The sequence below is a fragment of the Balaenoptera borealis genome (assembly GCF_965194805.1).
Source record: "Balaenoptera borealis genome assembly, chromosome: 3".
Classification (NCBI taxonomy): domain Eukaryota; kingdom Metazoa; phylum Chordata; class Mammalia; order Artiodactyla; family Balaenopteridae; genus Balaenoptera; species Balaenoptera borealis.
The window spans coordinates 169286964-169313534 of NC_138866.1; the positions used below are offsets into that span (position 1 = coordinate 169286964).

The 26571-nt window shown below is 39.1% G+C and overlaps 1 protein-coding gene across 1 annotated transcript in view; it reads left to right on the forward strand.

The window, feature by feature from the left end:
* The window catches only part of MALRD1 (MAM and LDL receptor class A domain containing 1), a 638500-nt gene that overhangs the window by 235809 nt on the left and 376120 nt on the right, over positions 1–26571 (forward strand). The window contains exon 23 of the mRNA XM_082385765.1: positions 26030–26186. Within this exon, the coding sequence (XP_082241891.1) occupies positions 26030–26186 (157 nt within the window). The remainder of the gene's footprint in view (positions 1–26029; positions 26187–26571) is intronic.

Genomic DNA, 26571 nt, shown 5'->3' on the forward strand with positions numbered 1-26571 from the left:
ACATAAGGCATGTATTTCCTGAGCATCTGGTCTGTAAGAATAGTAAGCTTAATCAGACATGAAACCAGCACACACATGAATAGATGTGTAATGCCCAGCAGAAAGAGAGGCCCACTGTGGACCCTCAGGTCTATGGGTCTATCTTGGTTGTGTCTCTGTATTTAATAATACCTGAAAAGACTCTCTAACTTTGAATTTTAGTGGCTAATATAAATGAACTAAAATAATATTATGGGTAAAGACCATTTACTGATTATTCTAAGAATTTGACTTTTTTATTGTTACAAAAATAACTTTTTTTCCACAAAAGAAGAAATGTAATTTTACTGTAGGGAAATATTTAAATATAGATAAGAAAGGGAAGTAATGTTAACAACTATAATCTTGCCACTATGATAAAAGCACTGTGCATGTATACATATATATTTAGCAAAAAATAGGTTCTATCAATCACATTTTTTTAATATGCTTTTAATTTTATTTACAATCTATAAGCAATTATTTAAAAATACTTTTTTTAATGGGGCAATAGTTTTCCATTAACAGGATGCACCATAATTCACTAATTTAATTCCTCACTATTTGATATCTGAGTTGCTTTTAATTATACACAGATTTTTTTTTTCTTTTTTTTAATATGCGCCCTGTCGTGTGAGGTGGTTTCTCATCCCCTTTGTGATGTTGTCCCTGTGGTGCGAGGCGGTTTCTCATAACCTTTGTGATGTGAGCCATGTGGTATGAGGTGGTTTCTCATCCCCTTTGTGATGGAGCCCAGTGGTGTGAGATGGTTTCTCATCCCCTTTGTGATGTGGGCCCTGTGGTGTGAGGTAATTTCTCATCCCCTTTGTGATGTGGGCACTGTGGTGTGAGGTGGTTTCTCATCCCCTTTGTGATGTGGGCCCTGGATTGTGAGGTGGATTCTCATCCCCTTTGTGATGTAGGCCCTGTGGTGTGAGGTAATTTCTCATCCCCTTTGTGATGTGGGCACTGTGGTGTGAGGTGGTTTCTCATCCCCTTTGTGATGTGGGCCCTGTGGTGTGAGGTGGTTTCTCATCCCCTTTGGGATGTGTGTCCTTTGGTGTGAGGTGGTCTCTCATCCCCTTTGTGATGGGGGCCCTGTGGTGTGAGGTGATCTCTCATCCCCTTTATAATGGGGGCCCTATGGTGTGAGGTGGTTTTTCATCCCCTTTGTGATGTGGGCCCTGTGGTGTGAGGTGGATTCTCATCCCCTTTGTGATGTGGGCCCTTTAGTGTGAGGTGGTTTCTCATCCCCTTTGTGATGTTTGCCCTGTGGTGTAAGGTGGTTTCTCATCTACTTTGTGATGTTGGCCCTGTGGTGTGAGGTGGGTTCTCATCCCCTTTCTGATGTGGGCCCTGTGGAGTTAGGTGGTTTCTCATCCCCTTTGTGATGTGAGCCCTGTGGTGTGAGGTGGATTCTCATTACCTTTGTGAAGTGCGTCCTGTGGTGTGAGGTGGTTTTTCATCCCCTTTGTGATGTGGGCCCTGTAGTGTGAGGTGGTTTCGCATCCTCTTTGTGATGTGGGTCCTGTGGTGTGAGGTGGTTTCTCATCCTTTTTGTGATGGGGGCTCTTTGTTGTGAGGTGGTTTCTCATCCCCTTTGTGGTAGGGGCCCTCTGGTGTTAGGTGGTTTCTCATCCCCCTTGTGATGTGGGCCCTGTGGTGTTAGGTGGTTTCTCATCCCCTTGTGATGTGGGCCCTGTGGTGTTAGGTGGTTTCTCATTCCCTTTGTGATGTGGTCCCTTTGGTGTGAGGTGGTTTCTCATCCCCTTTGTGGTAGGGGCCCTCTGGTGTTAGGTGGTTTCTCATCCCCCTTGTGATGTGGGCCCTGTGGTGTTAGGTGGTTTCTCATTCCCTTTGTGATGTGGTCCCTTTGGTGTGAGGTGGTTTCTCATCCCCTTTGTGGTAGGGGCCCTCTGGTGTTAGGTGGTTTCTCATCCCCTTTGTGATGTGGGCCTTGTGGTGTGAGGTGGTTTCTCATCCCCTTTGTGATGGGGACCCTGTGGTGTTAGGTGGTTTCTCATCCTCTTTGTGATGTGGGCCCTGTGGTGTGAGGTGGTTTCTTATCCCCTTTGTGATGTGGGCCCTGTGGTGCGAGGTGGTTTTCATCCCCTTTGTGATGGGGACCCTATGGTGTAAGCTGGATTCTCATTCTCTTTGAGATGTGGGCCCTGTCGTGCTAGGTGGTTTCTCATCCCCTTTGTGATGGCGCCCAGTGGTGTGAGGTGGTTTCCATGCCCTTTGTGATGTGTGCCCTGTGCTGCAAGGTGGTTTTCATCCCCTTTGTGATGTGGGCCCTGTGGTGTTAGGTGGTTTCTCATCCCCTTTGTGATGTGGGCCGTGTGGTGTGAGGTGGTTTCTCATCCCCTTTGTGATGTGGGCCTTGTGGTGTGAGGTGGTTTCTCATCCCCTTTGTGATGAGGGCCCTGTGGTGTTAGGTGGTTTCTCATCCTCTTTGTGATGTGGGCCCTGTGGTGTGAGGTGGTTTCTCATCCCCTTTGTGATGTTGGCCCTGTGGTGTGAGGTGGTTTCTCATCGCCTTTGTGATGGGGGCTCTGTGGTGTTAGGTGGTTTCTCATCCCCTTGTGATGTGGGCCCTGTGGTGTTAGGTGGTTTCTCATTCCCTTTGTGATGTGGTCCCTGTGGTGTAAGGTGGTTTCTCATCCCCTTTGTGGTAGGGGCCCTGTGGTGTTAGGTGGTTTCTCATCCCCTTTGTGATGTGGGCTCTGTGGTGTGAGGTGGTTTCTCATACCCTTTGTGATGTGGGCCCTGTGGTGTAAGGTGTTTTCTCATCCCCTATTTGATGTGGGCCCTGTGGTGTTAGGTAGTTTCTCATCCCCTTTGTGATGGGGGCCCTTTGGTGTGAGATGGTTTCTCATACTCTTTGTGATGTTGGCCCTTTGGTTTTAGGTGGTTTCTCATCCCCTTTGTGATGTGAGCCCTGTGTAATGAGGTGGCTTCTCATCCCCTTTGTGATGTGGGCCCTGTGGTGTGAGGTGGTTTCCCATCTACTTTGTGATGTGAGCCCTGTGTTGTGTGGTGGCTTCTCATCCCCTTGTGATGTGGGCCCTGTGGTGTGAGGTGGTTTCTCATCCCCTTTGTGATGTTGTCCCTGTGGTGTGAGGTGGTTTCTCATCCCCTTTGTGATGTTGGCCCTTTGGTGTTTCGTGGTTTCTCATCCCCTTTGTGATGGAGGCCCTTTGGTGTTAGTTTCCCCTTTGTGATGGAGGCCCTTTGGTGTTAGTTGGTTCCTCAGTCCCTTTGTGATGGGGGCCCTTTGTTTTGAGGTGGTTTCTCATCCCGTTTGTGATGTGGGCCCTGTGGTGTGAGGTGGTTTCTCATCCTCTTTGTGATGGGGGCCCTTTAGTGTGAGATGGTTTCTCATGCCCTTTGTGATGTTTGCCCTGTAGTGTAAGGTGGTTTCTCATCAACTTTGTGATGTTGGCCCTGTGGTGTGAGGTGGTTTCTCATCCCCTTTGTGATGTGGGCCCTGTGCAGTGAGGTGGTTTCTCATCCCCTTTGTGATGTTGGCCCTGTGGTGTAAGGTGGTTTCTCATCTACTTTGTGATGTTGGCCCTGTGGTGTGAGGTGGTTTCTCATCCCCTTTGTGATGTGGGCCCATTGGTGTGAGGTGGTTTCTCATCCCCTTTGTGATGTGGGCCCTGTGGTGTGAGGTGGTTTCTCATCCCCTTTGTGATCGGGCTCTGTGGTGTTAGGTGGTTTCTCATCCCCTTGTGATGTGGACCCTGTGGTGTTAGGTGGTTTCTCATTCCCTTTGTGATGTGGGCCCTGTGGTGTAAGGTGTTTTCTCATCCCCTATTTGATGTGGGCCCTGTGGTGTGAGGTGGTTTCTCATCCCCTTTGTGATGGGGGCCCTGTGGTGTGAGGTGGTTTCTCATCCCGTTTGTGATGTGAGCCCTGTGTTGTGAGGTGCCTTCTCATCCCCTTTGTGATGTGGGCCTTGTGGTGTGAGGTAGTTTCTCATCCTCTTTGTGATGAGAGACCTGTGGTGTGAGGTGGTTTCTTATCCCCTTTGTGATGTGGAGCCTGTGGTGTGAGGTGGTTTCTCATCCCCTTTGTGATGTTGGCCCTTTGTTGTTTGGTGGTTTCTCAACCCCTTTGTGATGGGGGCCCTTTGGTGTTAGGTCGTTCCTCAATCCCTTTGTGATGGGGGCCCTTTGTTGTGAGGTGGTTTCTCATCCCATTTGTGATGTGCGCCCTTTGGTGTGAGGTGGTTTCTCATCCCGTTTGTGATGTGGGCCCTGTGGTGTGAGGCGGTTTCTCATCCCGTTTGTGATGTGTTCCCTGTGGTGTTAGGAGGTTTTTCATCCCCTTTATGATGTGAGCCTTGTGGTGTGAGGTGGTTTCTCATCCCCTTTGTGATGTGGGCCCATTGGTGTGAGGTGGTTTCTTATCCCCTTTGTGATGTGGGCCCTGTGGTGCGAGGTGGTTTTCATCCCCTTTATGATGGGGACCCTATGGTGTAAGGTGGATTCTCATTCTCTTTGTGATGTGGGCCCTGTCCTGCTAGGTGGTTTCTCATCCCCTTTGTGATGGCGCCCAGTGGTGTGAGGTGGTTTCTCATCCCCTTTGTGATGTGTGCCCTGTGCTGCGAGGTGGTTTTCATCCCCTTTGTGATGTGGGCCTTGTGGTATTAGGTGGTTTCTCATCCCCTTTGTGATGTGGGCCCTGTGGTGTGAGGTGGTTTCTCATCCCCTTTTTGATGGGGCCCCCTGGTGTTAGGTGGTTTCTCATCCCCTTTGTGATGTGGGCCCATTGGTGTGAAGTGGTTTCTTATCCTCTTTGTGATGTGGGCCCTGTGTTGTGAGGTGGTTTTTCATCACCTTTGTGGTGGGGGCCCTGTGGTTTAAGGTGTTTTCTCATCCCCTTTGTGATGTGGGCCCTGTGGTGCGAGTTGGTTTTCATCCCCTTTGTGATGGGGACTCTATGGTGTAAGGTGGATTCTCATTCTCTTTGTGATGTGGGCCCTGTCGTGCTAGGTGGTTTCTCATCCCCTTTGTGATGGCGCCCAGTGGTGTGAGGTGGTTTCTCATCCCCTTTGTGATGTGGGCCCTGTGGTGTTAGGTGGTTTCTCATTCGCTTTGTGATGTGGGCCCTGTGGTGTGAGGTGGTTTCTCATCCCCTTTGTGATGTTGGCCCTGTGGTGTAAGGTGGTTTCTCATCTACTTTGTGATGTTGGCCCTGTGGTGTGAGGTGGTTTCTCATCCCCTTTGTGATGGGGGCCCTTTGGTGTGAGGTGGTTTCTCATCCCCTTTGTGATGTGGTCCCTTTGGTGTGAGGTGGTTTCTCATCCCCTTTGTGATGTGGTCCCTTTTGTGTGAGGTGGTTTCTCATCCCCTTTCTGATGTGGGCCCTGTGGTGTGAGGTGGGTTCTCATCCCCTTTGTGATGTGGTCCCCTTGGTGTGAGGTGGTTTCTCATTCGCTTAGTGATTTGGGCCCTTTGGTGTGAGGTGGTTTCTCATCCCCTTTGTGATGGGGGCCCTTTATTGTCAGGTGGTTTCTCATCCCCTTTGTGATGTTTGCCCTGTGGTGTAAGGTGGTTTCTCATCTACTTTGTGATGTTGGCCCTGTGATGTGAGGTGGTTTCTCATCCCCTTTGTGATGGGGGCCCTTTGGTGTGAGTTGGTTACTCATCCCCTTTGTGATGGGGTCCCTTTGGTTTGAGGTGGTTTCTCATCCCCTTTCTGATGTCGGCCATGTGGTGTGAGGTGGGATCTCATCCCCTTTGTGATGTGGGCCCTGTGGAGTTAGGTGGTTTCTCATCCCCTTTGTGATGTGGGCCCTGTGGTGTGAGGTGGATTCTCATTACCTTTGTGAAGTGCGTCCTGTGGTGTGAGGTGGTTTTGCATCCTCTTTGTGATGTGGGTCGTGTGGTGTGAGGTGGTTTCTCATCCTTTTTGTGATGGGGGCACTTTGGTGTGAGTTGGTTTCTCATCCCCTTTGTGATGTGGGCCCTGTGGTGTGAGGTGGTTTCTCATCCCCTTTGTGATGGGGGCTCTGTGGTGTTAGGTGGTTTCTCATACCCTTTGTGATGTGGGCCCTGTGGTGTAAGGTGTTTTCTCATCCCCTATTTGATGTGGGCCCTGTGGTGTTAGGTAGTTTCTCATCCCCTTTGTGATGGGGGCCCTTTGGTGTGAGATGGTTTCTCATACTCTTTGTGATGTTGGCCCTTTGGTTTTAGGTGGTTTCTCATCCCCTTTGTGATATGAGCCCTGTGTAATGAGGTGGTTTCTCATCCCCTTTGTGATGGGGGCCCTTTGGTGTGAGTTGGTTTCTCATCCCCTTTGTGATGTGCTCCCTTTGGTTTGAGGTGGTTTCTCATCCCCTTTCTGATGTGGGCCCTGTGGTGTGAGGTGGGTTCTCATCCCCTTTGTGATGTGGGCCTGTGGAGTTAGGTGGTTTCTCATCCCCTTTGTGATGTGGGCCCTGTGGTGTGAGGTGGATTCTCATTACCTTTGTGAAGTGCGTCCTGTGGTGTGAAGTGGTTTTTCATCCCCTTTGTGATGTGGGTCCTGTGGTGTGAGGTGGTTTCTCATCCTTTTTGTGATGGGGGCTCTTTGCTGTGAGTTGATTTCTCATCCCCTTTGTGATGTGTGCCCTGTGGTGTGAGGTGGTTTCTCATTCCCTTTGTGATGTGGGCCCTGTGTTGTGAGGTGAATTCTCATCCCCTTTGTGATGTTGGCCCTGTGGTGTTAGGTGGTTTCTCATCCCCTTTGTGATGTGGGTCCTGTGTTGTGAGGTGCATTCTCATCCCCTTTGTGATGGGGGCCATGTGGTATTAGGTGGTTTCTCATCCCCTTTGTGATATGTGTCCTTTGGTGTGAGGTGGTTTCTCATCCCCTTTGTGATGGGGGCCCTGTGGTGTGAGGTGGTTTCTCATTCCCTTTGTTATGGCGCCCAGTGTTGTGAGGTGGTTTCTCATCCCCTTTGTGATGTGGGCCCTGTGGTGTGAGGTGGTTTCTCATCCCGTTTGTGATGTGGGCCCTGTGATGTGAGGTGGTTTCGCATTCCCTTTGTGATGTGGGTCCTGTGGTGTCAGGTGGTTTCTCATCCTTTTTGTGATGGGGGCTCTTTGGTGTGAGTTGGTTCCTCATCCCCTTTGTGATGGAGGCCCTTTGGTTTTAGGTGGTTTCCTATCCCCTTTGTGATGTGGGCCCTGTGGTGTGAGGTGGTTTCTCATCCCCTTTGTGATGTTGGCCCTGTGGTGTGAGGTGGTTTCTCATCCCCTTTGTGATGTGGGCCCTGTGGTGTGAGGTGGTTTCTCATCCCCTTTGTGATGTGGGCCCTGTGTGTGAGGTGGTTTCTCATCCCCTTTGTGATGTGGGCCCTGTGGTGTGAGGTGGTTTCTCATCCCCTTTGTGATGTGGGCCCTGTGATGTGAGGTGGTTTCTCATCCCCTTTGTGATGTGTGCCCTGTGGTGTGAGGTGGTTTCTCATCCCCTTTGTGATGTGGGCCCTGTGGTGTGAGGTGGTTTCTCATCCCCTTTGTGATGTGGGCCCTGTGGTTTGATGTGTTTTCTCATCCCCTTTGTGATGTGGGCCCTGTGTGTGAGGTGGCTTCTCATCCCCTTTGTGATGTGGGCCCTGTGGTGTGAGGTGGTTTCTCATCCCCTTTGTGATGTGGGCCCTGTGGTGTGAGGTGGTTTCTCATCCCCTTTGTGATGTGGGCCCTGTGGTGTGAGGTGGTTTCTCATCCCCTTTGTGATGTGGGCCCTGTGGTGTGAGGTGGTTTCTCATCCCCTTTGTGATGTGTGCCCTGTGGTGTGAGGTGGTTTCTCATCCCCTTTGTGATGTGGGCCCTGTGTGTGAGGTGGCTTCTCATCCCCTTTGTGATGTGGGCCCTGTGGTGTGAGGTGGTTTCTCATCCCCTTTGTGATGTGGGCCCTGTGGTGTGAGGTGGTTTCTCATCCCCTTTGTGATGTGGGCCCTGTGGTGTGAGGTGGTTTCTCATCCCCTTTGTGATGTGGGCCCTGTGGTATACAGAGATTTAATCAATCTGCACTGAGCACTCTGCAGCTTTACACACATTGTAGATTATATCCTGAGAGTACAGAGTAGAAGTTTTATATTTGTTGTTATTTATATTTTAAAACATTTGATTTTTAATTTTGTGTTACTTTGCAAAATACCATTTTTGAAAGCAGTGCTTGATGGTGTCTGTTTTTCTGTATTCTTTCCAAACACTTGAATGTTTAATTTTTTTTTTTTGTATTTTCCAATTTAATAGGTTAAAGTAGCATCTAATTGTATTTTTTCATTTCTTTAATTCAAAAAGAGGGTAACCTGTTTTTTTTCTTTGTACCTTGTCCATGTGTATTTCTGTTTGTGTGTTTCCTGTTTGTGCTCTTTGCTTGGTTTTCAGTTTGTAGTGCTTGTTTTTTCTTGCTGATTTATAAGATCTTTTAAAGCAGTGAGGTGATTTTTTATCTGTTACGAATGTTGTAGAGATTTTCCCCTATTTTTTATTCGTCTTTTGTTACCGTTTATAATATTTTTGACATCTTAAAATTCTTAGGATGTACGTAGTTATGTCTCCCAACTGTGTGAAGGGGTTTTATTGACATGAAGTAGAGAGAAACACTATTTTTATAAAGTAAAGACCTTGTATGTCTTTCCTGGACCGCAAGCTCAGGAGGGCAGAGGTAATGCCATTTTGCTTAACACTGATGATGAGTGATTGCCTCTTTAGGGTAATAGAGAAGAATTTTCTGCTATGTTGTAACACATTCCACTCCCAGTACAGTATGAATTACTATCAGGTATAAGGGAAAGAGAATGGTTCTCTAAAAGGGAATAGAAAAATTCACAAAAATAAAGGAAAAAAATGCAAACAAGTTATCACTCTAGAGAAAGTAACAGTAACGTGCTTCTGATGTCGGTATCATATCTTTGATAGCAGTGGAAAATAGTGTGAAAAAGTATTATGTGCAGAATATGTCTAGAAAATAACATTATAAATCCCCAAAGCAACGTCATTATATTAAGGTTTAAGGGCATTGAGTATTGATATCAAAATTAAGTCGAATGAGAACCTTGACCAGAAGTTGATGGTGATAGTGGAGAGCATATTTTGCTGTGATCAAGATGCCAGGAAGGAAGTAGTATCATTTAAACTTCAGAATGTTTGTTAAGAAAACTGTATTTGCAAGTGGAGGATAGAAGTGGTTGAGATGGAATGAGAAACGTTTTTCTGTTTCGAGTTGTAATTTATTTCAGTAATATTCTTCATGGCTATCGTTACTTTCCAAATATTTAACATTAATTCCATCAATTGAGTTTTCTGCATATATCCATCTGGGTTTATTTTCCTTTTTCCACTAGGTTGTAAGTCTCATTAGAATCCAGTCACTTAGTATTTTCGCTTTTCCTAAATACAAGCACTAAGTAAAGTGCTTTGAAGATGCTTCTTTTGAGTTTATAAAGTGGCTTCCTATTTAGCTAAATTCATCTCTTACTGTAATCTGTATTTAAACTCCTTAGGTAATTTTATTCTAATGGAAACATTTCTTCACCTGAACCTGCTTGATTTAGTTCTACTTTCAATTTGACATTTCGAACTTCATTGTAAACATTATTAACTTAGTTTAATGTTTTCAATCACAAAGGATTACCATAAAAGTGGTTTTTTAAAATTTCTGTCCATTTAAAAGAAACTTACTGAATTGAATTTAAACTTTAGGTTTTGAGATATTAAAATAAATTGAACAAGAGTTGCCAAAGTCTACATAAGGCTTTAGAATAAAAAAATTTATTTATTTTTATTGTCTCTATTGTCTCCTATATTTGTTGTGTGTTCATTCAATAGACACAGAGATACAAGTAAGGAAAGATAGTGCATTTTATTTATGGTGTGAAGGTTTTTGCTTAAATGTGTTGCCTGTGTGTGCATATTGAAAAAGATATTTATTTGCAAGGTGATATGACTTTAAGGTAGCCACTCAAATATCTCTGACATTAAGAACATAAATTGTTCCTGAGAGTTTATATGATACTTAAATTCAACCATAAACTGTGAGCAAAGGTAGTTTTTATTTAGTAATCCTATCTGGCACAGACTTTCTCTGAAGAATTATTTACATTGATGTTACAAAGTCTATCTTTTAGAAATTGCAGACATAATGAAATTCAAAACATAGTTCCTTAATCTCATGGTTTGAGTAAAGCTCAGTAAATTTGCTATTTAGAACTAATTTTCTTCAAGTTCTTCGTAACATTACTATCCAAGAAGAGTAGTTTTGCCTGAGTTATTCAGGTGGAGCAGATCGACTAAAAATAGTTTATTAAAAATAGTTTACAAAAAAACGTTTGTTTTATTTTTGTTCTGTATTAATGGCCAAATAACCAAAGGATGAAAGATTGAGGTATGACATATAGAATAACTATTATCTTTTCATGCCCAAATGAATGAATATATCTCTTCATAGATTGACTCCACGGTGCTTATTTTAAAAGTATCTACAAAAAAATACTTTAAATGTATTTATTAAAAAAACATGCATAGTTTTATACATAATAGGTACTAATGCCAATATGCTCACCAATTTTTCGATAATGTATTGGCTAATGGAAGGATGTTATATGAGTTCAATTATATCTTCTTTAAATCATTTTTCTCCAGAAACTTCAGGTGATTTATTTATGATTAATAAACTTTAAATAGAATTAAAAATTATATCTAATTTATACTTAAAACCTACCTTTGATTTTCCTATTTCAAAGAATAATACCTAAACAGTTAAGTGCCAAGTTTATAAATTTATAAATTCTGATATTTACATAGGCCTGTGTTCCCCAGCATGTCCTCTTTGACTACACAAAACTAACAGGGAGGTGTGACAAATGAGCAGTGGTAGCTTTCATATAGTGAAGCATCTTAGAAATGAAAGCAATACTAAGCAATACTAATTGAGTGTTTATTATGTGATAGGCATTAGGTGGCTGCCTTTCGTACATAATCCACATTAAATCCTCCCAGTGAACTTTGCAGGCTTCTATAATTATCCCTGTTTTACATGTCAGCAAACCAAGGTTTAAAGATGTTAAACAGGTTGCCTTTGTGCACACTATTTAGTAAGCTTGGGAGCTGGAACCTTTGAATCCAAATCACAGATGCTCAAATCTGTACTCTTAAACACTATCCCACATCTTGGGAATATCTCCTGCTTAAAAACCAAACATTTTTAAGATTTCTGACTTGATTTTTTTTTTTTAAACATCTTTATTGGAATATAATTGCTATGTTGTGTTAGTTTCTGCTGTATAACAAAGTGAATATATGTATACATATATTCCCATATCCCCTCCCTCTTGCGTCTCCCTCCCACCCTCCCTATCCCACCCCTCTAGGTGTTTCTGACCTGATTTGATTGCAGTTTTATGCCACAGGAGATGGAGAAACAGAAAACTGGTACTCTATAAATAATTCTGAAGAAAAAGGAAGGGAAGATAGGTGAAGTGTTAGTGATGGTAACCTGGAGAGAAAACAATAATAAGAAATGTCCAGTGCCCAAATCCATTCTTGCCTTCTTTTATTCTTAATGTCCAAAACACAAATTTTGTTGGTATAAGGCAATCTTATTCTGCTTTGCTGGGGATTGTTTTAGTCCAGAGGTTCTCAAGCACGCATCAGAATCACCTGGAGAGCTTATTAAAACACAGGAATCTTGGGCTCACTCCAGAATTTCTGATTAAGTAGGTCTGGGGTGGACCCTAATATTTACATTTTTAAGTTCCCAGGTGCTGCTGGTGCTGCTGGCCTGGCAGCCATGCTTTGAAGACCCATTTGTTTAGTCAAGCTCTGGTTCTCAAGATTGGCAGCACATTGGACTTACCTGGAGACACTGTTAAAAGATACCAATAACCCAAAACATAACCTCTGGGGATTATTTTTTTTTGGCCCTGATACTCATACATGAATGGCTCCAAAATGGGTTTCTAACTTTGCTTATTTTTTTACCTTTATCAACTTTCTGTCATATTGAGAAAGGTAGACCATCAAGAGTGTGTGTATGTTCCCTGTGACTGTAAGAAATCATTGATGCCAAAGGCTAATACAATCACTTTGGCTTCGTATTTTCTTGAGGCTCTGAATTATTTTGCTATTTATACTTCCCTGTTTATATTGACTCACAGAAAGAATGAAAATTTTAATCTAGTATTAGTGATTCTATAAAACTTACAGAATGCATTTTGTGATCTAGTTTTACCTGTGGCTCCATTTAGTGTCTGAATCCTTATTTTGTTCTTACCTCATATGTATATATGAGGTAAGAACAAAATATATATATTTGTGTATATGTATCTTTTAGTCTATGATGTTATACCGTATCACGTATTTTTGTAAATAGCAGTACATTTTGAGAACAAGGTGAGAGTTAACAATAAAAATTAAGTTAAGGAAGTATAAGTAATATGAATGATCTCACTAAAATGCACTAGTTCTGTGAACTTTGTTTTAATTGGAATAATTATTGACAACTATTTTCATTTGTATAAATAATTCCATTTTCCTCATTATTACTATTCAGCATAAAATAATTAGAAAGAGTTCTTAAAATTCTATAATCACAAGATTAAAAGAACAAGTATATATAATGATGTTTTCTTTAGACAACTAAAAATATTTAGATATTTTATTTGTGGCCTAATAGTACAAATAATACATTCTGGGATAATGTTTGGGTCAGATTCTAGATTTTAAAAACTGTATCATCATTGTTTTTTTTCAGATTTGTCTCTATATATCTAGTCAAATTTTTATGACTGTAATGCCATCATACACAGCCTCATAAATGTGTAAACTATATTCATGACATCATTTATATTCCCTAAGAGGTGTTACTTCTGAAGACACATTATAATGCAATTTAAGAGATATTTTTGCATACCAGTTATGAGAAATACTTTATGCAAGTAATAGAAGGAGATGCAAGGATTTTAAAATCTAGGAGATAAGAGATTTGGGTGCAGAGGAAGGAGAGTTGATAGTACACAAAGAAAAAAGAAGTGTTACGAGAAGTAATTTTTGAGCTGGCTTTAAAGAGCTGCACAGAAATTCACCAAGCAAAGATAAAGTAGCAGTTATACCCATCATGGAGCAGTAATAAATGTTAGTTTTCTCTTTGTCATTAATTTTTGTCAATTTGATTAATATGTGTCTCGATGTGTTCCTCCTTGGGTTTATCCTGCCTGGGACTCTTGGCGCTTCCTGGATTTGAGTGAGTGTTTCCTTTCCCATGTTAGGGAAGTTTTCAGTTTATTATCTCTTCAAATATTTTCTCAGGCCCTTTTTCTCTCTCTTATCCTTCTGGGACCTCTATAATGTGAGTGTCAGTGAGTTTAATGTTGTTCCAGAGGTTTCTTAGACTGTCCTCATTTCTTTACATTCTTCTTTCTTTATTCTGTTCTGCAGCAGTGATTTCCACCAATCTGTCTTCCAGCTCACTTATTCTTTCTTCTGATTCATTTATTCTGCTATTGATTCCTTCTAGTGTATTTTTCATTTCAGTTATTGTATTGTTCATCTCTGTTTGTTATTTAAAGCTTTTATCTCTTTATTAAACATTCCTTGTATCCTCTCGGTCTGAGCCGCCATTCATTTTTCGACATCTTGGATCATCTTTACTATCATTACCCTGAATTCTTTTTCGGGTAGACTGCCCACCTCCTCTTCACTTTGTGTCTCCCTGCCACAACCATGGTGAGGCAGAGAGGGAAGGGGATGGGGTTGTGGGAATAAATACCCTTAATGCTCTTTCCTTCCACCCTACAGTCTTCTGCCGGTGTCTTACACCAGCCAATTCTAATTGGAAGTTAGAAGCTAATGGAACCTGGGTGATTCATTCTATAGCAGTCTTCAGAGTTGGGGCTATTCTGCAATAGTAGAGTGATAAAACAGACAGTTAATGAAGGGAAAGATGTGCTTGGATTTGCTTTTCTAAAGTTATTGGTAACAGTGACTGACTGGAGTAGCATGTCACTTTGTGCTTGGTAGCTATTCCATTGTTGAAATACTCTTAAGTGATGAGTAAGGAGTGAAATTAGGAAGGACAAAAAAGAGGAAAGGCTATATAATTTGATGTAATACATGTATCACATAAATGCAATACAGTTGGATTAATTGGAAATGCAAGGCAAAATACAAAGAGCTGCTAAAGAGCACTGTTAGTTTTTAACTTGGAAGCCTGGGTTGGCAGAAGTCCAATTATGACCTTTCTGTGGGAACAGAAAAAGATACCTGATTTTGTTTTTGAGTTCTTTAGCAAATATCCAAGTCGACGTTCTTCATCTCCTTAGCTTGGTATTATAATTTTTTTGTTGTTTCCAACTTTATTGAGATAAAACTGACATATAAGCTTACGTTGTGTAAGCTTAGGCTGTACAATGTAATGATTCTATATATGTACATATTGCAAAATGATTACCAGAGTAAGGTTAGTTAATACATCCATCATTAAGATGTTTTCTTGTCTGACTCAGGCTCCTTATTTTGGTCCCATCATCAACAGCCTACTCTCCTGTTCATCCAGCAAATCTATTTATTCTCTAAATGTGACTCTGTGTCATGCCATGGTACTTTCATTCGACAGTATCCTAACCATCCTTTCAAACTTAGTTGAAAGTCAGTTCTTCTGGGAAACTTTCACTGATTCCTGTCTCCAGTCAAATCCAAATAGTTCTTCTTTGGGTATTAGCTGTAGTACAGCATGTGTCCCAGAATACCACCAATGTTAATTTACTTGTCTAACTCCTTCATGATACTGTAAGTATCTCAAGGAAAAGGGTGCTGACAATTTGACTGTTTTATAACACCTACCATAGTGCTGGTCTCATACCAAGTGACTGTGAGAAAAGAGGAGTGATGAAAAGATAAGACAACACAGTTGAAACATTTAATATTTGGACCAATGTAGGAGTCCTTAAAAGATAAAGCGAAGCTGAAAGCAAAGCCAGAGGAGATTGGTGGCAATAATAAAATTTTGAGGATAAAATTAGTTCTCTTTTCTAAGCTGCTATAGATAGAATTATAGTGCTTTTATGGATTATTTCCTGATCTGTTATGTTCTTAACTTATATGCACGGATATATTACTTTTATTAACTTTGGATATATTTTACATGAGATATATGCAGTTTCTTGTAAAAGAGAAGAAAGACACAGAGAAATATCTTGACCTAGAATTTCTTTGGGGAAATCACTAAGTTTAAAATAAAAATTTCTCATATTCTTTTTAAAGTGGGATCTAAATTTCCTGCCAGGGATTACTTTTCAGTCTCTTTTAAGTTAAATACAAAGTTTTCTAACCAAACACAGTTATACTGTTGGTTAGGATGTCATGAACTCAAAATAGTATTCTGGGAAAGCTTTTAGTGAGTTAATTAGAAAATGTAGATTTTTAAAATCAAATGATTTTCATTTTATTTACTATTAAATTATTTTTTAATTAAAATATTAAATTCAGTAATTCAGTTTTTATCAACAAAATTTCTGAAACATAAATATGAACACCCAGTAGTTCTAATCAATAGAATTGGTGTATTTCAAAGACCAGTGTAAAATGAAAGGACATGAGAGGCTTTTTATAAAGTGGAAAAATCTGCTCCAGAATTATCCTGGACTAGACCCATTCACTATTCATGTTCCATTCAAAAAAGATTTCCCTCTTAACAGCACTTAACTGTCATAGCTTGTACCATTTCTGTTTCATTACTAGCATTGCCTTAGTATAGATTCCAGTTGTGACATTCTGTATTCACGTTATTAGAAAAACAGAATCAGCCACAAAACACTGTGATAGTGTTTGTTTACATTTTCAAATGCTTCTAACATGATCTCCATCTTTTATATATTCAGAATTTAGATTGTCCTTTCCATCACAGACCAGTGATACTATAAATAACTGATAACAGCAATTGCTGATGAGCAATGCTGTAGAATAATGTAAAGGTCAAAGAATGATAATTCATGATCATCCTTAGCAAAGTATACAGGTGTTAAAATACTGATGTTGAACTCTGGTGGCAGCTCACAGAGAAGAAATGGCACAACATGAATCCCCTTTGATAAATGTGATTGTGAGGAGGTTAAGAACCAGAACCAAATCATCTGCTCTCTCTACAAATGCACAAATCTGAGGGTCAGCTTTCTGTGTGTAACACAGGAGAGCAGGTAGTTTTAGACATCATAGCGGCTTCTTAGTCATGCTTTATTACTAATTTAATCTGTAGTACAGTGTGGCGTTTTAGAAAAAAATGGTGCAAAGAGAGAAGTGTTTAATCTCAAGGCACCATAGCTTTAATCATCTTGAAAAGTATTCAAATACAGGAATCATTTAAATTTTGAGCATAGGACAGCTCACTTTTTTTCAGACCCTGGTAATGTTGAAGGAGTCAGAATCTGACTGGAAAACCTGACTCATTTGCATACTTGTGATTGTCATTTACATCTGACAAGCCTATTACCTGTTAATGTAGACTGCTTGTACATAGATTTTATCCCCTTGGCATTAGCAGGCTTATACTGATTTTAGATTATGGAATAAGCCAAACTGCTTTTCAAAGGAAGATTTTCCAAGCAGTTGTTATCTCCCCATTACAGATATTACTTTTTTGAGACAGAGTGCTATACTTCTGCTTACTCTCATTTCTCCTTTGACTTTCAATTCCTATATTCCTACAACTAAATTAACTAGCCAATAGATAGGAAAGGAAGCTGGAATATAGCTGGGCTTCTCAATCTTTTTCATGACATGGAACCTATAGAAAATGATAATACTTGTAATATCCACTGGGTAAATTAGAGATTTGAGGGTATATTTATATATATGATACTTAAGATAAAAAGTCTTTATGTTTTCTTTATATAATTATGGTAAGAGGAATAAAGCAAAGTATTGGAAGATATTAAATATTGGATTTGAATAGAGCTAATGCTTTTTCTCTCCTGAAAGGTGATAAGATCTTTAATTTGCTTCCTATTAAAATAAATCTTTAAAAATTTTTTTATTATGATAAAATATATGTAACATAAAATTTTACATATATAACAAGCATTTCTTCCTACACGTTCTTGACAACATTTATTTTTTGTTTTGTTTTGTTTTACAATAGCCAAGATAATGGTGTGAAGTCATATCACATTGTGGTTTTGATTTGCATCTCCCTAATGCTAGTGACATTGGCCATCTTTCTATGTGCTTATTGGTAATTTGCATATCTGTTAAATTCTTTTGCTCACTTTGAATTGGGTTTTTTGTTTTTTTGTTGTTGAGTTTTAGGAGTTCTTTGTATATTCTGGATACTAATCTCTTATCAGGTTATGATTTGCAAATATTTTCTCAGATTCTATGTGTTGACTTTTCACTCTGTTGATAGTATTCATTGATGCACAAAATCTTTAATTTTGATGTAGTTCAATTTATCTATTTTTTCTTTTGTTGCCTTTGCTTTTGGTGTCATATCCAAGAAATAGCCTCCAAATTCAATGTCATGAGGCTTTTCCCCTAGGCTTTGTTCTGAGAGTTTTATAGCTCTTATGTTTAGGGTTGTGATTTAGTCTGAGTTAATATTTGTGTATGATATAAGGTAAAGGTCCAACTTCATTATTTTGCAAATGGGTCTCTTACTGTTCTTTTGCCTGCTGTGTGTGTTCATCTTTGATAAAGGGGTGTTGAAGTCTCTAGCAATGATAGTGGATTCATTTATTTCTGTTTGCAGTTTTATTAGTTTTTGCCTCACTTTGACACTCTGTTGTTAGGCTCAGATATGTTGAGGGTTGTTGTGTCTTCTTGAACTATTGAACTTTTTGTCATTACGTAATACCTTCTTTATCCCTGATAACTTTCTTTACTTTGAAGTCTGTTTTGTCTGGAGCAAATAGAGTTTTCATTCACAATTACGTGTGAGTAAATTCTTGCATAAATATGAGTCATTTCTTATAACTATGATGAATTTTTTTAATTTTAAAATTATTTAAAAATTCTCAAAAATTTAAATTATTCTAACTTGCTTTGAAAGCTAGGTCAAAAAATTTTATTAAAAGGTATTTAGTGATTCTCAAAAACAAGTCATTACTATTTTTTATTTACTCAGCTGACAAATACTTATTGAGTACTTACCATGTGCCAGACTTTTTGTTCTTGTTGTTCAAATACATTAGGGATGCATGAGTTAAAAAAAAATAAAAGAATATAATGGCTACAGTTCTTGTCTACAGAACTCCTGAAGGACTATTTACATCAAACTGTGTGTGTGTGTGTGCATGTGTGTGTTTAAATGGAACCCTTGAGTTGTGCCCTGTGTTTCTCAAATACACTCGACTAAGAATTTCAACCCATAATTCTCCCAACCATTTTCTTCTTCTCCTTCTCCTTCTTCTCCTCCTTCTCCTCCTCCTTCTCCTTCTCCTCCTCCTCCTCCTAAAACCCCAAGTTCTTTCCACTACAGAATACCCTCCTCCTCCTTCTTCTCCTTCCTCTTCCCCTTCTTCTTCCCCTTCTTCTCCCCCTTCTTCTTCTTCTCCTCCTTCTCCTTCTTCTTCTCCTTCTTCTTCTTCTCCTTCTTCTTCTCCTTCTTCTCCTTCTTCTTCTCCTTCTTCTTCTCCTTCTTCTTCTCCTTCTTCTTCTCCTTCTTCTGCTGCTGCTTCTTTTTCTGCTTCTGCTTCTTCTACTTCTTCTTCTTCTCCTTCTCCTTCTCCTTCCCCTTCTTCTTCTCCTTCTCCTCTCTTCCTTCTTCCTCATTTCTCCTTCCTTCCTCCTCCTCCTCTTCTTCTTCTTCTTCCTCCTCTTCCTCTTCTTCTTCTTCTCCTTCTACTATTAGAACATAGGAGCTGTTTTCTACACATTATGTAATGGAAAATGAGGTATTGTAATAACAAATGTCAAAAAATTCTTTAATCTTATAGTTATTTTCCCCACAGTGTTTATTTTGGGAAGGATAATAAAGCTTGAATAGCTGTTTTTCTATGTATACCTTTTGGATTAGCGTCTTGATTTAACAGCTTGGAATTGGAAATACTCTTAACTATTAGTGTCAGTGGTTTTGAGCAGTGGGTCTCAAAATTTAGCATGCAGCAGAATAAGCTGAAACAATTTTTAAACAGATTGCTGAGCCCTACCCCAGAGTTCCTGATTCAGTAGGTCTGAGATAGGGCCCAAGAATTGGCACTTTAAATAAGTTTCCAGGTGATGCTGATGCTGCTGGTTCAGACACCATCCTTAGAGGACAACTAGTTTAGAGTATAAAATATGGGGAGATGAATCTAACTCCAGTTCTGACTTCAATATTTACCAAGGGAATTACCATTGGCAAATTGTTTAATTTTAGATATCTCATGTATGAAATAGTAATGTATAATCCTATCTTCTTAGGTTTGTTGTGAGTATCAAATAATAAACTATTTTTTAATACTCCCTAATTTAAAGGCTTACTAACTTAAAGACTGATTCTAAAAATTCCAATATTTTATACATTGTAGAAGCTAGTGTTTCTTTGACCTGAAATCTATTTAACAAAGAATATACATACTTTAGTGAGCCTTCTAAATTCCTGTTTTGGAATTAGATCATAAATAAATATAACTACATTGTGTAATTTCTTAGAGTTTTAAATTTATCAGTTGGTTATTTTTTAAATGTGTTTCTTCTTGGCTCACAAAGAGCTGTTCTCCAGTGAATGTCGTACAATATTGAAACAAGAACCAATAGTACTCCTAATTAAAGTAGTTGACTGTAATACCTTTGTTATTGAATTTGAATTGGTAAAACAGGTGGTTATATAAAATTTCAACAAATGCTTTTTCTTCATTTTTGGTTTCATAAGACTAGGAAAGAGAAATTCAAAAGCTGCTAAAATTGTAAATCCTTTTTCAAAATTGAGATGCAAATTGTATGTGTAAAGGAGAATTTTGTTATAGAAAAGAAATATCTCCTTATTTAGCAACATATTCAGGAAACATTGAGTTTAAGCCATTTTATAAGGTGTTCTAGATACTTTAATAAATAAGTTAAAATATGTGCCTTGGTATATTTATGATCTAGTGGGGCATATAACTTCATATTCAATGAATTAAAATCTAATATGAAAAATGCATCTAAAAAGTTATGTATAAAATGATAATGGAATTTTTAAGTGAGGGGGTGATTTTCAATCAGGGAATTTTGAGTGTAGGAATTTAAGAAGGCTTGGAAATGAGAGTGTACTTGAGATATGTTGTGGAAGGTAAATCAATGTAGTATAGGGGAAAGACCAAGAGTAGAGGTTATATGTGTGCCCAGGAGAAAGACCAGTGTAAGGGAGACAGAGAAAATAAAGTACATGATGTATCCAAGTAACTGCATGAACACATACGATGGGTATAAATCTTGGTGTCTGAGTAAAGTAATATATGAAAGATGAAGCTGGATATTAGTATAGAAAGTTACTTCTCAGATCCTGATGAGCTGAGAATTTTATCCATAGAATGGTGGTGAACAAATTATGGCCTGTGGGCCAATTCTGGTCTGATGCCTGTTTTTGTTAATATAGTTGTATTGGGAACATGGCTATAATCATTCATTTAAGCAGTCCATAGATGCTTTTATGCCACAAAGATAGAGCTGATAGTTGTAACAAAGACCGTATGGCCCACAAAGCCTAAAATATTTACCGTATGGCCTTTACAGAAAAATATTCTCTGACCCCGGTTATATACCAATTCAGTATGAAAGACCACTCTGGGTGATCTCGGAGAGACAGCAGTGAGTGGTCCTGAAGGGAGATCTTAGTTTCCTGCCCAGGAATTGAACCTGGGTAGCCTGGATGAAAACCAGGAATCCTAGCCACTAGACCACCAGGGGCTAGGGGCTAGAAGCAAAGTGGCCCTAGCTCTTTCCCCCATTTGAAAGCAAGAATGTTTTAAGGAGGCAAAAACTGTAAAAAACAGGTACAAAGTTTATTATTGGAGACATAGCATAACATGTGGGAGAGCACACAGACAAACAGTTTGTTTATTTAAGACAGCAGCAAGGCAGAAATACACATCTAGAGAGAAAGGGTATGGTGTCCTCTCTAAGAAGGAGAGCAGTAAGTCAGAAGCAAAGCAGGGATACACACCTGTAGGGGACTGGGAGCATCCTGAATGAGGAGTACCGTAAAGACATGATTTAAATCACTTACACAGGACAGTCCTTCCAGGTCTTTGTTTACCTTTGGCCAATTTTCTCGTTTCTTTTTTTCACACCTGAATGTTTCCAGGACCCTCCCCAACATGCGTGCTCAACTTTTTGCTAAGATTGATCCCACCACAGAGGCCTGTGGGTGCACGTGCACACATATTATGGGGTGGCGTCCCCCTCCCTTTTTTGACCCCCAAGAAGCCTTCCTGCACATGTGCAGAGGGAAGTCTTCCTTGACCTCAGGAGTGGGCACCTTATCTCTTTACTTCAGCGGAGTTCAGCTTCTGCCACTAGCTTTGTCCTTGGAGTTCCTGGGTGAGAACAAAGCTTCAATTTTACTCCACTTGACAAGCACCAGCTGTCTGGCCCAGGGGCGCATTATCTCCCACCTCCTGTGGACTGTTAGTTACAAATGCATAACGATATAAAAGAGCTTGCACCAGAATGCAAATTTATTCACTGCTTCAATTATCAAGAAAGTCTCACTATGTAAAAAAGTGTCAGCTGATCTGACAGTGTGTGTAATGAATTGATGTGTATTTTACTGAGGCTTCTTATGTACTTGCAATCCAGGAACATACAGTTTAGTTCAAGGATCTCACTTTGAGTCAGTAAAGGTGTGTTGAAGATTTCTAGCAGGATGGTAGGATCAGATGTGTATTATAAAGGACCAATAAGGTCAAATAGAAACTTTTTGTTTGTTTGTTTGGTCTCTTCTGCAATACTCCAGCAGAGTCTAGAGGGCGTGTGTGGAATTTTGGAGTCCGACAGAGCCGGTTACAAACCTTGGTTGGTGGGGTGGGAGGTTGGAGGGGAAGCATGCCTTGACATTCAAGAAGGAATGTTCCTTTTTCCTTAATTTATATTCTGAAAATCCCACATAAGAACTCTGAGTGTTCCGTCTTATTTAAGAAGCTCCAGCAGTTGGTGGGTCAGACCGTGGAGTTGGTGGGAGGGGCGGGGAGCAGTTGCACATAGCAAGGTTGGTGCACCACAGACAAGAGGGTAATACTATGGAAACCCCTAGGAGGATTGTACTGTTGAACAGTTTGTATTTTCTGTTACTCATGAAAGTAATCAAGTTCATGACAACTTTCAGTAGCTCATATCCCATCAGGTATGTTATAACAGCCTACATTATCATAATCAATCACAGGCTATATCTCAACCCAAAGGATAAGCCTGAAGAATATGTCCCTTATACTGTACAAGTATTAAAGGTCAGTTGACCTAACTCAAGAATATTTTTATTTGTCCATGCAAGGGTATTTTTTCTTATTAATTTAATCAGGGTGAATACCCAGGAGATTCTCAAATAAGGGGGAAAAATGTCAATTTTTAAATTGCTTAATATGTGTAATATTAAGACTTTAGAAACTGATTATCCTATGAGGCTTACGCAACTTTTTTTTAAAATAGCTTGGACTGTAAATCAGATCTCTTTTAATAAATGACTTTTTAATGACTTATACATCATCACCTGGGATCTTTATTTTTGCAACACCTGAGTGTAAAGCACTGCTTTCTTTAAACCTTTACTACTGTGTGGTTTATGATGTGTTTTGTTAAGAAAGGCATATTTCTGTAAAACATCCTACTTCCAGCCCTGTATGAGAAATGAAAATTTGAAGGCTGGTAGAGAGATGCTGATATTTTATGAGTGACAGCACTGTTAGGTGTGATCATTACTGCTGTGTTCATCCCAGGAGGGCAGTGGATTTCCTTTGCAGGTACATCATGCTCAGCTAATCTCATCTCAGACATAGGCAAGTGTTCGTATAATTCTTCATTTTTCCATTAGGAACCATACATACATCATGTGCCCCCAATTAATGCATAAAAGACTGGCGACCGAATGATATACTTTTACACTAGTACGGTGTTTGTGGGGCAGTGTAAAAACACAAATGCAGTTTTGTTATTTGCATTTTTCAAATTGATCTCCTGGCATGTCTCCCTTTTTTCATTTTCCTTGCAGTTGAAATATATATATTTCAAAGATATATAATTATAAAGAATTGTTTCAATAATTTATTTTAAATTTATTATTGTGACTGAATTTTCTCAAGTTATACTGTATTGGGGAAATTAAACATTAACATTTTTCATCGTGTAGTTTCTGGGAAATTAGTACAGGGACCTCCAGTTGAAGAACCATTGAGTACATGCTTTTATCATTACTAGAATTGTGACTTTTAGTCACTTAATTCTTCCATGGTCTCTAACATTGTTCTGTCTTTTTATGTTTTTTTCTCCCCCAGCCTGGAATATATTATTATCAACTTTTTCTGTGTAATTTCATCTGACTCTACAGTTCTGTCACTCCCTTGGTCTATTTATTTCCACATGTGCTGCACTGATTTTAAACTACCTTGTGTATTTTGTTTATCAAGTACTTTTGGAGAGTCTACTGTGAACCAGGCACTGTGTAGGAAACAAAATAGCCGTGGCCCCCAAACAAAGATAAAAACATATTAGCATTTGGGGACATTTCATTCTGTTCTTCCTTGTATGTATGTAGTTATATAATATGTATGTATAAAAACATACACACACTACACACACACACAGGCATTGTTGAACATCTGGCATAGTGCATGACATATAGTAGATAGTAAGTGTAACATTCGTTAAATGGGATGCAAATGTTTTCTCCCCTTCACTGGTTGGCCTTGATCATCATATTGATATATTTGATAAACAGAAATCCTTAATTTGAATACAGTTCTATTTTTTGTATTTCCCCTTATGGATAGTAATCCTTATATATTAAAAATTAATTCTCAGTCTCATATCATGAAGATATTGTTACGTATCTTAGGCAAGCTTTGTTGTTTTACCTTTCACATTTCAGGTACATTCTACCTGTAATTTATTATTTTTGAATGCTGTGAAATAGGGGTCAAGGTTTGTTTTTTCCCCACAAGGCTACCTAATTTATTCAATCCACATTGAAAAGATTGTCCTTTCCTTCACTGCTCTGAAGAGCTAAGCTTTTCATAAATCAGATGTATAAATATATGTAGAATTTTCAGGACTCTTTTATCCATTTCTCTGGCCCATTTTTCCATCTTTACTTCAATACCACCCTGTCTTGATTATTCTACCATTATAATGAATCAGTATCTGATAGAGTAAATTCTCCAACTTTGTTCTCCTTTGTGATAAAATTGGCTATTCTTAGTCCTTTGGATTTCCATATTAAGGTTAGAATCAGTGTGTCAATTTTGGGGAAAATATATCTACTAAAATTGTGCTGGATCACAGTGAATCTGTGAACCAATGAATAATTCATGTATTCATCTTTGTTCTCAGCATCTGTGGGGTCCTGGGATATTAAACACACACAAGGAACAAAGCTGGAACTTTTTATTCATTGATACACAATTCAGACAAATTAATATAATAATCCTAGCTCTTAAAAGCAGTCTTAATTCATACCCTGTGTAGTTCACAGGGCACTAAATTCTTTATTAGCAGCAACTAATGACATAAACATAACCACAAATCACAACTACCATTTATTAAATATATAAGATGGGCCAGTACTGTGATAGAAAGTCCACTTATTTTATTTCTAATTCCTAGTAATAACATGGAGCTATCCTGTTTTATAAATGAAGAAACCGATAGGTTCAGAGAGGTTGAATAACCTGCCTAATGTTGCCCATCTAGTAAGTGCTGAGGTCAGAGGCCAACCCTGCCATGTCTTTTGCCCACAGCACATTCCCAGTGCCTTGGACAAGTAACACTGGAAAGACTGACTCAATAAATACGTGGTGACTGAGTGAATACCTCTCTCTTTCTCTCCATCTATTTTCTATTAATGATTCATGTCGTTCCTCAAAAAAAAATGATAAAACTTTCAAAATGGTTTTAATAAGTAGCAAGTACTAGTATCACATGTGGTGAAAAAGTGGGGTGAAATATAATTAAAGAAATTAAAGAGTGCCAGAATGTCCAAATTTTGAGGAATCACTTCCTTATTTAATATTTTGAAAAGCTGTGTGTTACATAACATGTCTTTAATGTTTTATTGTCTCTTTTTTGAATTGGTAATTAAAGTGGGGGCATAAACTCTATCCCTTATTGGCAAGATTACATTGATATTTAAGTGTTTCCATCATTTTTTTCCCTCTCTGGTTTGGAACTAGGGGAAAAAAAAGAAACACTAAAAATTATCTACCCACTTAAGCCAAATGATGGAGAGACTTGAGTCCTGATAACAGTGTTTGTGCCCCTGGATCCAACTGTGCCTGAAGCTAGTGTATCCCCTGTACTTTTCAGTTATGTGAACCAATAAATACCCTTCTTTACTTAAAACAACATTAAAAGGTTATCTACCTGCTTATTAAAATATGTTTAAGTAAAACTGACTTAAATTAATAGATAAAATAAATTTGAACCTGAAAGCCTTTTAGACCAGTGAGTAGAACTCCAAGACAGTTTCCTTTCTCTTTTTCATACTTTAATTATTTATATTTTTGTTCTTTTTATGCCTCTTCTAAATGTATTCAATGCTTCAATGTCTCATTTTACCCACATAAAAAAACTCTACAAAACTGATCAGAGTATCAGCAGTATTATTATAAAAAAAATCAACCAAGTTATTACATATTAGGCCTAATGATTTCAACCTTTACCATAATTTTTGTACATTGTACCAATGGACACATGGATTCAAAATCAAAATAGTAGAATTATTTATGCATCACCATTGTTCTAAAAACGTTGTTATACTTTTAGGACAAATTTTAGAACACTAAACTATGGTTAATGACAAACTGTATTTTATGATTTTCTTTTTTTACCTGATAAATGCATCATTTTTTCCTCAGAAATACCACAGATGGCTGGTACCTGTATGCTGATAGCTCAAATGGAAAGTTTGGTGACATGGCTGACATCCTCACTCCTGTTATTTCACGCACGGGACCAAAATGTACCCTGGTGTTCTGGACTCATATGAATGGTGCCACAGTTGGTTCTCTCCAGGTACTGCTTAGGCAATTGCATTTTCTGAATTTCTTCTACAAAAATTCATATTGTATAATTTAGTGTTATTAAAATATGTAGTCTGCTAATAAATGAAAATGGGCAGTTATCAACACTTCACTGGTTTGAAAACAGTATGATTGAAAAAAAGCTTTAGTAGAATTGGACCTGAATGGCTAATAGGATTTCTTTAAACTATTCTATTTATGATTATGGTCTTTATTCTGAGGTTGCAGCTTCTATGCAACACTGTTTTACCCTTGAAATATGTCATATAGGTTTCAGTATCAGTATTCTGAGAATAACACAATCAAATGAATATACACATTTTGGTGATATTCGGATGTGCCTTCTTGCTGTCTTTGATATAGTGGTGCTACATTCT